Source organism: Ambystoma mexicanum, chromosome 2p (genome assembly GCF_040938575.1).
Source record: "Ambystoma mexicanum isolate Mex_15411 chromosome 2p, UKY_AmexF1_1, whole genome shotgun sequence".
NCBI classification, from domain to species: Eukaryota; Metazoa; Chordata; class Amphibia; order Caudata; family Ambystomatidae; genus Ambystoma; species Ambystoma mexicanum.
In genome coordinates, this window is record NC_090923.1 from 1,386,704,759 (window position 1) to 1,386,717,147 (window position 12,389).

At 47.8% G+C, this 12,389-nt stretch overlaps 1 protein-coding gene across 4 annotated transcripts in view; it reads right to left on the reverse strand.

The window, feature by feature from the left end:
• Positions 1 to 12,389, reverse strand: part of NBEAL2 (neurobeachin like 2) — a 1,179,347-nt gene that overhangs the window by 390,780 nt on the left and 776,178 nt on the right. For all 4 annotated transcript variants that reach the window (XM_069645798.1, XM_069645800.1, XM_069645799.1 and 1 more), the window contains one exon: positions 10,817 to 10,995. In XM_069645798.1, coding sequence (XP_069501899.1) covers positions 10,817 to 10,995 — 179 coding nt within the window. The remainder of the gene's footprint in view (positions 1 to 10,816; positions 10,996 to 12,389) is intronic.

Consider the following 12,389-nt stretch of genomic DNA (forward strand, 5'->3'; position numbering starts at 1 on the left):
CACGTCACTCATCAGAAATGTAAGACATTGCATAGGTCTGAGTCAGAAAGCCCATCACAGCTACCACACGTAACCCCTTCACCAGAGTGATGGTGGAAGGCAGGGCCTGTGTCTGAATGAAGGAAGAATTGAGATTAAGAATTTATTCAAAGCTGGTCGGAGAGGTGAAAGGAAGGAGCTGGAGAAGTAACACGAGCTGAAGACTAGAGCAAATTTCCCAAAACCTGTGAAGAGCAGGAGGCTGGAAGAGACCACAAAGGCTGCTGTAAGGAGGCAGCAGGTTAAAGGGAAAGTCAAGGAGGCTGGGGAAAGGCATACATTGGAGGTAGGGAACTAGGAAAGCAAGCACGCTGGAAAAGAGACCCAGGCGAGGGATAGAAAGGCCAAGATGGTTGGGAGGAGAGTGCCTTAGAGGTTTAGGTGTAACAGCCAGAAAGGGACAGGGACATTTTAAGGGTTTAGGATTGATGTCTAAGCAGAAGGTTCGAACTATGGATAAGGTAGGAATGATGGAGGGTAAAGTGCAAAGCACAGACAGGTGGAGTGCTGACAGGAGAATATTGGAAAGTTAATAGGATAGGAAATGGGGGCCTACAAAGGGAGTAAGGAGAAGAGATGTGACCACAAGAGTAAATAAGGTGGGAGTTACAGTACAATGCTGGTGAAACCAGACTGCTAAATGAGGCGGTGCCCAAATAGGTGAAGGTGACCAAAGAGGTGAACTTAGAAAGTTGAGGAGAGGGATAGAGCAAGCGAACTCCGACAAGAAGTGGATAAGAAAGGAAAAGGAGATAGTGGAAAGAGATAAGGATTTGGTGAAAGATTTATTGATAGAGGTGAAGGAGTGGCACAACATTGGGAAGGACAAGGGGGAGGTGGTAGAGGGAAGAAAGGGGAGTCGTGGAACACTAAAGAGATAAAAGAAGATAGGAGGAATTGTGGTGAGCGCAAATTATTGCATGGGGGATTAGAAAGACAATACACTAATAGCGAGGGGCAGAAAGTGGTATATCATCCACAGCTACAAAGGGGTTTGCAATTTGTACCCTACGATATGTAGGGAGGAGTAACAAGACCTAACGCAAGATGCTAATGCTGATGTGGGGGTGAGGGGAGAGAAAGAGAGAGTTAGAGAGAGAGAGGGAGTTGGAGCGAGAGATAGAGAGACTTAAGCAGGTATTGGGAAAAACAGAACCTCTGGAGAGAGGGATATAGTGAGAACCATGTTTAGACTCAAGACAGTCAAGTGGCTGTGATCCCTGTGAAAGCCCATCACTCATTACCCCACCTTGAGTCGGTCACCAGGCTCTAGTGCAGAGCTCATCCCAGAAAAATGGAGACTCGCAAAGTATTTAATTATAATGACAAAAATCTATTAGGGAGAGGGTACAGGAGACACTGGGTGGTGGGGGCATCTGCTTGCTACACAACGTGACCACAAAAAAAGGTAAATAAGGGATGACCCCCAAGGCCGTCTAATGAATTTGGGACACAAGATCCCAGGATTTTGGAGGCGAATATGGTACACTGCAAATTGCTATTATAGAGCGAGAGATGAACACTTTGTATGAGTGGTCCATGAGCCTATCTACAGAACCACTCGTTGGCAGTACCAGGAATGGGGGGAGCACACACAGTTGATTAGCTGGTTTGTGAACCATGATTAAAATACCTGGGATGCTTTTGGGGTGCCAGCACATGCACAGAGATGCAGCATGCAGCTGTCAGGAGGCAAAGCAACAGTTCAGCTTCACCTCAAAATGGTGGACATGCGTTGCAATAGCTTCAAACGAAGAGCTAACCCCAATTGGACTCCACAATCACTCTAAGGAACACACCAGTGGGATAAACTTGAGGATAGTGAGCACACCAATCAGAATCTCATAACTTAATCCAGCCCCGGGTGTTCCAATTCACATCAATAACAGACCCTTTCACCACTGGTGCAGAGCGAGCACGAGGAGCAAAATAGGATATTGATATTTTATTTCTATCGCACTCGTACACAAGTGTTTCAGAGCGTGACAAGGCAAGGGAGGAGAACAGGGGAGAACAAAACAACGAGCTTACTAGGCCCAGTGACATTGGGGAGAGGGGAAAACTGCATGGAAGGAGGCAGAAGTGGAGAGGGCAGAGCAAAGGCGAAACAGATAAATAATAATAAATAAATAATAAATAAATAAATAATAAAGGCAACAAATAGTGGTAGTGCAGCCAGCAATTGGCAAGTGCTGGATTTAAGGCAGCAGACAGGGTAGGTCTAATAAGTGCAGGAAGAGAAAAGGGGGTGGGGGGACTGCATGGGTACAGATACAGACCCCAGTGCAAGGGTTGGCCTGGAGGCAGTGCAGGAGGGTGGCAGGGTGAGCAGGTACCTTGGCCCAAAGGACAGAGGGTGGCCAGGTGCACGGTGCCAAGAGAGAACAGATCATCAGGGGAGAGGGGGAGCGAAGGCAGAAGCAAAGAGGAAGGTATTGAGGTACTTCCGGAACCGGAGATGGTTCTCCTCAAGTTTTAGAGTGGCAGGGACGCTGTTCCAGAGGGAGGTGGTGAAGCTAGGTGGCAGGAAAAGGATGGTGCCGGAGAAGGACTGCAGAGAAGAACAAAATTACTTAGATCTGGGTAATGTTCTTTCTGATGGATGTTCCTCCCACTGATTTCTCATCTTTGATATCTATCTCCCAGGACAGCTGCTCTTCGGAAACCTTTCTGCCGCCAGGGGCTGCAGCGTGGCTCTGCTAGATGTCCCAGGCGCCCTGCACCAGACATGATGTTGAAGGCAGTATTTATAGAGGTGCCGCACCCCATGACCTCAATTCCACCTTTTTCCCTAGCACTCTAACATGGATTGACCAAAGAACCAAGGTGTGCTAGTCACCTGCTAAGAGGGGCAGGGAGATGAGGAATCCGTGGAACGAATGTCCATCAGAAAAAAATTATCGAGAGACACGTCATTTGTTCTTCTAATGGACTCCTCCCATGGATTCCCCATCTTTGATAGACTCCAAGGCAGTACAATTACCTGGAAGAGGGAGAGTAGCAAGGACACCATCTAAACCAGAAAACTCTGAAAGACAGTGAGTGACATGACCAGACAGAATCCAAGCAAATGTGTGCAAAGAAGGCCATGTAGTTGCTTGGCAAATATCCAAAACAGGGACACCACTTTGCAGAACCGAGATGGCGGCCAACCATCTGGTGAAGTGAGCCCTGAGACCCTCAGGAATCTCCTGGTCAGCCAGATCATAGCATTCCGAGATGCAGAGAATGATCCATAGCGACAGGGTCTGTTTTGTTACAGCCTTGCCAGTTTGGGCACCAGCGTAACCAACAAAGAATGATCATCTGTTCTGGCCTGCCTTGTCCAAGAAATGTAGAACTTGAGAGCCTGCACCTGATCAAACTAAGGGAAACACTCTGCTGCCTTGGAAGGATGAGGTGGAGTAAAGAAGACAGGCAGATGGATCTTTTGCGAGATAAGAAGCTCAAGACAACCTGCGTAAGGAAGTAGGGTCTAAATCTCAACGTCACATTTTACTTGGAGAAAACCAAGACAAGCTCAACTGACAATGCCTGGAGCTCAATCACCCATCTAGCGGAAGCAATGACGAGCAGGAAAATCACCTTAAGGGGGAGCAATCTTAGAGAACAAGAATGAAGGGGCTCAAACGAGCGCTCCTCAAAAACGTTAACACATTTAAATCCCATGCTGGGAAAACAAACCGGCGAGGGGCAAACATATTAGAAAGACCCCTCGGGAATTGCATAACCATGTGGTTTGTGAAAAAGAAGGCTTGCTCTGGGGTCCTCTTCCATCTGCAAGTATAGATGTACTTAGTGGCAGGTCTTGTAGAGAGGAGCACCTCCAGAACGTCCTCCGACAGATCCCATTATTCATACCATAGCCTTTCAGCAGCCAGGCATGAAGGTTTAGGCTGGGAAGGTTCGGGTGCAGGACCCTCCACCGCTGCCGCACACCACACTGCCCCCCCCTCCCCCCCGAGTAGGAGAGGAGCTCTATCCTCTGCAGCAGACGCCAGAGAGGGCAGATGGCCATGTCCAGCATCTCTGTGTACCACGTTCTCTGGGCCCAGTCCGGAGCAATCAAGATCAACATGGATCCAAACAGGCGTAGCCTCCTGAGAACCAGCAGTATGACAGGGATTTGCAAAAATGCATAGAGCAGGTTGAGGTTCAACTGGACTGCTGAAGAGGCCCCCAGAGCTCCCTGACGAGGGAATTCCTTGCAGCAAAACCACTTGCACTTCCTGTTCCCTTTGGAAGTGAAATGGTCCACTGGACGTGTACCCGCATGGGAAAAAATGTCCTCCAGAATTTCTTGTCATAGCTCCCAATCGAGGGAAGTTGTAGACTGTTTGCTCAGTGCAAACGCCAGCACATTCTTCTTGCTGGCCAGGTGGGCCGCATTCAGACACACGCTGTTCTCCAGAGACCAGAACCACAATCGCATTGCTTCTCTGCACAGAGGCAAGGAGCCCACACCACTCCTCTTGTTCAGGTAATGCATGGCTACCGTGTTGTCTGTTAGGACCGACGCAGTCTTGCCCTTCTTACAGAGGGGAATAAAGTGACCAGTGCCAGTCTGAATACTCTCAGCACCAGCAGACTGATACACTTGGATGGAGACCACAGCCGGCTCACCATAAGGTTTGGTGCTGAGCGCTGCAGCCTTTCAGGCACACATCCATGACTCCAGTCACTTATGGCCAAGGTTAACGAAACAACCCTTTCAGGAGGTAGTCCTTCATGGACCACCATTGTAGTTCTCCAGACACTCACTCCAAGATCAGTAGAAGGTCCGATGTCCGTCCCTGGAACTGCAACCACTGTGAGCCCCTGCAGCGACCTCATGCGCAGTCAGGCCACTGTCACCACAATGATGCAGAAGGCCATCAGACCGAGCAAGTATAGAAAAGCAGAGGATGGAACATCCGTCTGTGGCTGGAAAATATTTCCCATCTTGTTGATGTTTGCCACGGTCCTCGGGTGGGAATCCTCAGCCGGACAAGTGTCCAAGACCACTCCAATAAATTGGAGGGACTGGGAAACCAGAGACTTCATGAAGTTCATGGAGAAGTCCAAGCTCTGCAATAAGATGCAAGTGCGGCACCAATGTGCCGATGCTAGTACTGGGCAGTGGGCTTGGACGAGCCAGATATGGAAGAACATGAATGCCTTCCCTTATGAGGCAAGCCACCACCACTACCAGAAACTTGGCAAAAGCCCTGGGTGCTGAAGAAAGTCTGAAAGGTAGGACCCGGAACTGGTAGTGACAGTTACCTACTTTGAATCCAAGGTACTTCCTGAACTTCTTGTGGATGGCCACACAAACAAAAGCATCTTGGAGATCCAGACAGACTAGCCAATTGTTGAGGTCCAGGGCCTGGAGAATCTGGGCCAGAGTGATCATCTTGAACTTGTCCTTTCGCAGATCGAAGTTCAGAAACCGCTGATCCCGGATGGGTCTCAAACCTCCTTCCTCTGGCACCATAAAGTAGGTTTAGCACCAAAACCTGCCTCGTTCCAAGCAGGGTACTAGTTCTTTGGCTCCTTTTGCCAGAAGCTGAGGGATCTCCGCCAGGTTCCGGAGGCACAGGTTGTTTGCATGGGGGAAGGAGGGCTGGTCTGGAGGGCGAAGGGTAAAAGGGAGGCAGCGTTAAAATGGATATCTAGAATCTGACCTGGTGGAGAGTTTTGAGATCATCCCAGTGATGGTGAACAGGGGGCTCTGAGATTTTAGCCAAAACCCAATTAAGGTAGCAATGGAGAGCAGTCAAGTCTTAGAGTCAGGAGTGTGTGAGTTGGGTCAGGGGTCCTCAATGAGTCCACAAAGGATAGCACACAATAATTCAATTTAGACAGTCAGTTACAGTTATTTATTCAAGGGCTTTGAACACACTGAAAACTGAAACTCAAATAGATACAATCACTATTAGACTCACTTAAGAGACATCAGCAGCAAACAACTTATCAAGCAAAGCAGTTAAGTATTGTAGATGAAATTACATGAGAATCACTAACAAGTTCAATATCCTAACTTTAAAAGTCCAAACCCTAAGATGAATGGGGCCTTGTGCCAAAAAAGTCACAGGTAGGAGTTCTTCTTGTTAAAAGGATGCAATGGGCTTGTGGTGGTGATTAGTTTCAAAGGTGTAAAAAGTTCTACAACAATTTACTAGAATACAGGTACAATTTCTCCTTTCTTCCAGACCCAAGGCTAACCCAGGGGCAGGACCCGACCAAGGTTCGATGACCAAAGATGAGTGGAGAGGCTCACAGATACTTACCACTACCCCCGACTCTGATTTTCCCAGATGTCTTTGCAGATAGTCAGGGTTTGGCAGGGGTTTTGCTGGGGGGCTCGATACTCTGCCCTTTATTCCAGTAAGAGGTGCCCAGGAGTTGCAGGTTCAAGGATTAATCCGGTTCAGTGTAAATGCAAGACACATCCCCTGCCAGTGAAGAAATGCATAATCCAACAATGCTGACCTCTTTAGGACGCTTCACTTGATGGAAGAAGGTGAGCTGCAGCGATGATCATCTTTTTCAGGCAACAACAGGCATCCTTCTAATCACGGTCACAAGAGCTGCTCCAGGACAGGTTGCCTTAAAAATAGAATGCTGGAATTCAGGAAGAAGGTGAACTGTGGCACAAGCTGGCGACCACCAAGTTCCAGACTCTGTGCGGAATGGCAACACTTCTGGTAAGGTAGACCAGGAGAGAGTTGGTCAGTCCACCTGGCAGTCAAGGGACACTTCCAAAGGCTCTGAAGGGCTGGATCATCGAGACTAATTGGTCCCACTAGTCAAAAGGCTGAAGCACCGCTCAGTATCTTCGGAGATCAACCCGAGGAGAAGGACTTCACTGGGACGGACACTCGAGGTGATGTTGGGCCACCTCAGGAGTAGTCTTCAGATCTTCAGTGGTCTGCTCTTCTTTGAGGGATTTCTGGCTCTAGCGTAGATCTAAAGAATAGCTGCAGACATCCTCCTTTTATCCAAAATCCAAGATGGAAGCAAGTTCAAGCCCACCAAGGGTAAGGATCTGCACTATTCACAGAGACAGTAGTTGTCCAATCAGGGACAACTGCTGGTTTCACATCTGCCCCAGAAGCATATTTTCTGGCACCAAGGATGTGACTGGGACTAGACAGTTCCAGCCCACATCCTGGGCCACACACACAACAAAGGCCCACTAGCCTGTGAAAGCAGCAGCTTTCCCGGGCAAGTGCATGACCTTATAATGACTTCCCTGACCTGAAAAGGCAAGAATAAGGCCAAATAACATGGCAAAGGAACAAGCAAAAATCTTGTGTCACAGCCATTTTAGGGCACTAGCCTTGTTTAGTATCCATACGTGGTAAATGCAAATGTGCACACCAAACATAATGCAAAAACAAGAAAAATGTAACTGCTGCCACCAGCTTGTCTTTAGGCACAATAAAAGTAACCAAAAATACTCTGTAAAAATTTTTTTTTTAATGATTTTTATTATTTTTGTATAAACAACCAACCACAACACAGTTACAAATGCATAAGAATCATACCCTATGAACTCCCCAACTCCCCCTCCTGCCCAACACTGTATGCATGCTTCTACGTTATTCACGGTGTCCATTGTCTCGCAGTTCGCATTGGGTGCCTTGTCAAGTACAGTAACTTCGCCTATATCTGGGTTAAACAAGGTCACTGTCACTGTGTAAAAAGGTACAGTGTTACAAAAGTATCTCCATTGCATTGCATTGCATTGTAAGGTGCTATGTGAAATATAAAAACAAAAAGGTAAGGGAAGTGTAATTTCCCAGTACTGATAGTCTGAAGGACTGATCAGTTTCACCATAGCACGTCAGCAAAAAGGCAAGAGAAGTTAAACTGAAGCCTTCACTGCACTTTAAGAAAGTCCGGACAGGATAAAAACAGAGCAAAAAAAATGGGGTTCCAAAGGAAACTATGTGTCACAAGTCGTGGACTTCTGTGTTCAAGAGTCAATAACAGGTGAGACAGCACACCTCCCCCCCACCCGACTTGCGGGTAACTAGGGCCTCTTTCCAACCGATGTATAGGAAAGACTTTCCTCCCAAGAGCGCAGCCTACAGGATAGGAAAAACACCTGACAGGCTAGGGGCTTGAATGGAAAGGCAGGAGCGGCAGCAGAGCTGTAAGATAGGAAGAACAAATACAGACAATGAGGACGGAACCCTTCTTGTTTCCATCAACTCCTCCAATGTGCCCCACTCTTACCTGTTGCTCTGTTATGTGAAGCGGATAACCTGCTTTCTGTGGTGCAACCAATGAAGGCAGAAGGATGTGTAGTGAATATCCAAACAGAACAGTACAGGAGATGGTAAGTTCCTTCAGGTGGGAGTTCCAGAGGGAGACCCTGACCCGGACGGCACAAGCGCGTAACTAAGGGGGAGTACACAAAGTCATCAATGTCCAAGAAAGGAGAAATGTCCCAAAGTCCGTAGCAGTTCTGACGGAAACAGATGAAAACCAATAACAGGGTATGTGAACACAGCAGAGTGTCCTGAAATGGAATCCGTGAACGGTGTACTATTCCTGTATCAGAAGGAGACGGGTGACCTCATCTGATTGCTGCGGAGCGTCCCGAAGGATTAGGCACCGGACTGCCGTACAACATACCAGGAGTTTGTGGGAGATGGAAAGAGGCAATGGAAGCAGGTAAAGAGGAGCTCTGGAAACGCGGAAAGGAACAGCGCGAGCGGGTCAGCAGAAGTCAGGAAGCGCTCACGCCAGAGTAAGGGGGCCAAGGCAAGGGATATCAGAGGACAAGGCAAGTGAGTCACCAGTTAACGCATGGCTGAGGTCAAGAGGGGCTGTGTAAACAGTCCAAGGGAAACCGAAAGCGGGACACAGGCAAGGACTGGAGCGGAGCGGAATCCAGAGTAACGTAGCCAGGGATCAGAAACCAGGAATCAAGGGTAACAGGATCGAAAAAAAAAGAGCAACTGTACCATGTAACTAACAACGGTTTAGGAGCACTGTCGCTCCTCAGAGAGAACACTAAATAGACATTTCCGGGTGAGGATTGGAACACGCAGTGCACTGCGTTCTACGTGGTCGAGGCACTGCAGGACTGATGGGAATTGTAGTTTATTGCCTGCAGCGAAACAGTCACTGTGCGATACGCCACGGCAATCTCCAAGTTCTTGAATACTGCAACGAGGTGATATTGGGAGGACCCAGACGTATGACACTATGGCAAGAAAGTTGCAAAAAGAATATCTTTCCTAACAGGCAGTATCCCTATTATATGGTCTGTAAGGTCCAGGCATCAGAAGTGGCATTTTTCCATTCCTCACCAAACAGGGATATGCTGCCCCCCTAAGGGGACTGATAGCGGAAGTCCACTTCAGAGAGGCTTTGCACAAAGGTCTGCGAAGGGCACGTGGAGGTGGAAAACCTTCTGGCATCTCCCCTTTGGGGATGCGCTCAAACGCTTCTGCCTTGATTGACCAAAGGCCAGAGGAGAACTTTACCAGAGCAGATGAGGTATTTACACAACCAAGACCAAGGCTTGAAGACCCCAGAACATCGTCCTCCCCCTTGCATCCAGCCTCTTGCTATCCCTAAAAGAGGGCAACAATGGGAAGGGCGTGGTCTTAAGATACACTGCAGGGGCCTGCACCACTGAGCTGCCAGGTGAAGCATGGACAGAAAGGAACACCGGGTCAGATGGTGCCGGCCTAGGCTTTATTGCGAGGTTGCAGTCCACTGTGAGGACAGAAGCCGGTTTGGACCACAGTCCCAGCACTGCCCCCTCTACTGTCTGATTGAAAGGCAAAAGTATCTCGTTCTTTGGACCTTTGTCCAGGATGTCAGTAAGCTCGTACTGAACCTTTGGGTCATGAAGAGGACTGACAGCCCTAAGGTGTCGACCACCTTCGCCATCAGGCTCCGGAAAGCTGTCTGTGGTTTGCCCTGGGTGGCAGCAGGGAGCATGTCCACCATGGTGAGGTGTCCAGGTCACTCTCCTCCTGCAAGTCAGCTGCAAGATCCACCAAGCCTCTTATTCCCCATACAATTCTTCTGTGAAGGTGGAGCGGCACCATCCCGAAAGGCACCGGGTCCCCCTCCTCATCATAAATGTCTGCTAAATGGGGCATGTTTCTCCTGGAGAGCGGGAATAATTCCCTTGCAACTCGCTATTGATTGGTACAGCGAATGAGGAAAGTGAGATCAGAGGACTGATGTTTGGAGATGGAATGGTGTGACCTTTGCACATGACCTTGGCTGTGTCTGCTTGCAGATTCCTTGCCTGAAGTCGTCGGCGCATGGGCCCCGGTGCCGAGGCTGTGATCTGTCGGCACTGGTACCTCGGTGAAGATGTCAAGCATCTTCATACAGAATGCCTCCCATTCCTTAGACTTTGTGGTCCGATCTCACTGGTTAATGGTCTCCCTGGACCACTCTACTGTTATACTGAGACATTTCCATTTGGGGACAGCAACTCCGGGTTAGGTTCTAAAGGCCTTACTTAGATTTAAGTCTTCCATTGATCACACTGCATGTGTCAAAACAGCCCGTGTCTCCCTGAACTTGGGGAACTCAACTATTTGTCAGCAATTGACCCACTATTCCAAATGTTATTCTAATGGGCTCAAATGCGGACAGTGCAATTTATTACAGCCTGGATTAATTCTGACATGTGTTTCAACACTGACTTTCATACCCTCCTTCAAATGTTTTTGCCCAAACCTGGACCGTCTCTCAGTTCTGCTGTCCTCCAGGATCTGCAAGTCAAATGAAAGAGTTAGACATGCTGGGAACCCACCTCCTTTTGATCTCATCCGGTGGCCGAACAAGCTCACATGCCATGCCAAGCTTGGTCAGAACTGAAAAGACCTGCCCCCTCTCCTTCCATGCCAGGTCATCGTAGCCTTCCACTCCTCGCCAGGTCACGGAAAATATGATGTTGGTAAGCAGGTTGCAGAGCTCCTCTTCTGGTGTTTGCTGGTTACAAGGGAAGCAATCATCATCATCAGCAGCAGCAATGTTTACAAATCAAACAGAGCAATTAGAAGACAAAATGAATCATGCAACATGGTTTGAGGTCCAAGAGGTGATTGCATTGCACACAGAGTATTATGAAGGACACATGAGAGAAAGAAAAGAAAGCAAGAGAGTCAACTGTCATAAAAGCACCAGCAAGGCTAACACCACTATAATGGACAACCCCAAAATAAGCTAGACTAATAGTTTGCAGGCATGCTAAACAGTAAGCCGCCACCATATCCCAAATGATCCTTCCCCAAATAAACTTGCATTCAAAGACAAATATTTTGCAAATGTTTCACACTAAAATAGCTACCAGGGGTTTTCAAATCTGTTACGTATATACACGGGTACACTAATCCGCTCTGGTGTTGCACTAGCTTTCATAAACCTATTAAACCTGACTTTCCCTAAACACCATAGAACAGAGTCAATATCAAAAGAAGTTCTCTTTGGTAATAGCAAACACAAGGCTTCCATGGACTGTAACACCGAATATTAGCACATGGGATAAAGAAGTCATTAGTCAATCCGCTTCATGAAACAGCAGTCAATAACTGCCCCGTATTTGGCTTCAAACCACATCACTGCAGAGCAAAACACAAAATTGCAGACATAATTTTGGCAAAGAAACATTCACTCAAGTTCAATGTGAAAACAAGAGCAAGAACTTACACCAAATTCTGGAAAGAAAAGACAGTACGTCGAATTTGCCTCTTTGGGAAAATAGGAACTTACCTTATGTAATGTTCTGACATTGATGTGTTTAAAGGCAGTAGAGTGAATATTAAGAGGAGTCCACCTTTAATCACTAACTGTATATTGTGATTAAGTCACACATAGGGGGCTATGGAGAAGTATGATGCAATGCCTGGAGGTAGTAGGGATCTGCCAGTGTCTACCTCGCCTTCTCCAACCCAATCAATAGGGAGACCCAACCTCACCCTTTAAAATCCTCCCATGAGGGGGAAACAAAGTGTTGTACGGGTGACAACTTGGAGGGCCCCAGTGCCTGAGTCCTGGCTAGAGCAACGTGATTGGGATCAGAGACATACATACAAACAGTATGGGAGTGATCATTACACAGAGGGTTCAGTACATGCAGCCAGTAATTCATTCCTTCAGCCCACAATCCACAAGGCATTCACGTATAGGGAGACATGCTTGCCATTTTTCAGAGAAGCTGTTTCTTTAATCCTCCATCCAGACACTGGTAGCATGATAGCACGGGTAGGCCCTGTTTTTTTGTGTGGACTACCTCATAGGTCCTGCAGGAGTTACTCCAACCCCTGTCCTTGAACTCTGAAACCTGGGGGAAATTGAACCCAAAGGGCAGATTTGGGAACCTTGTT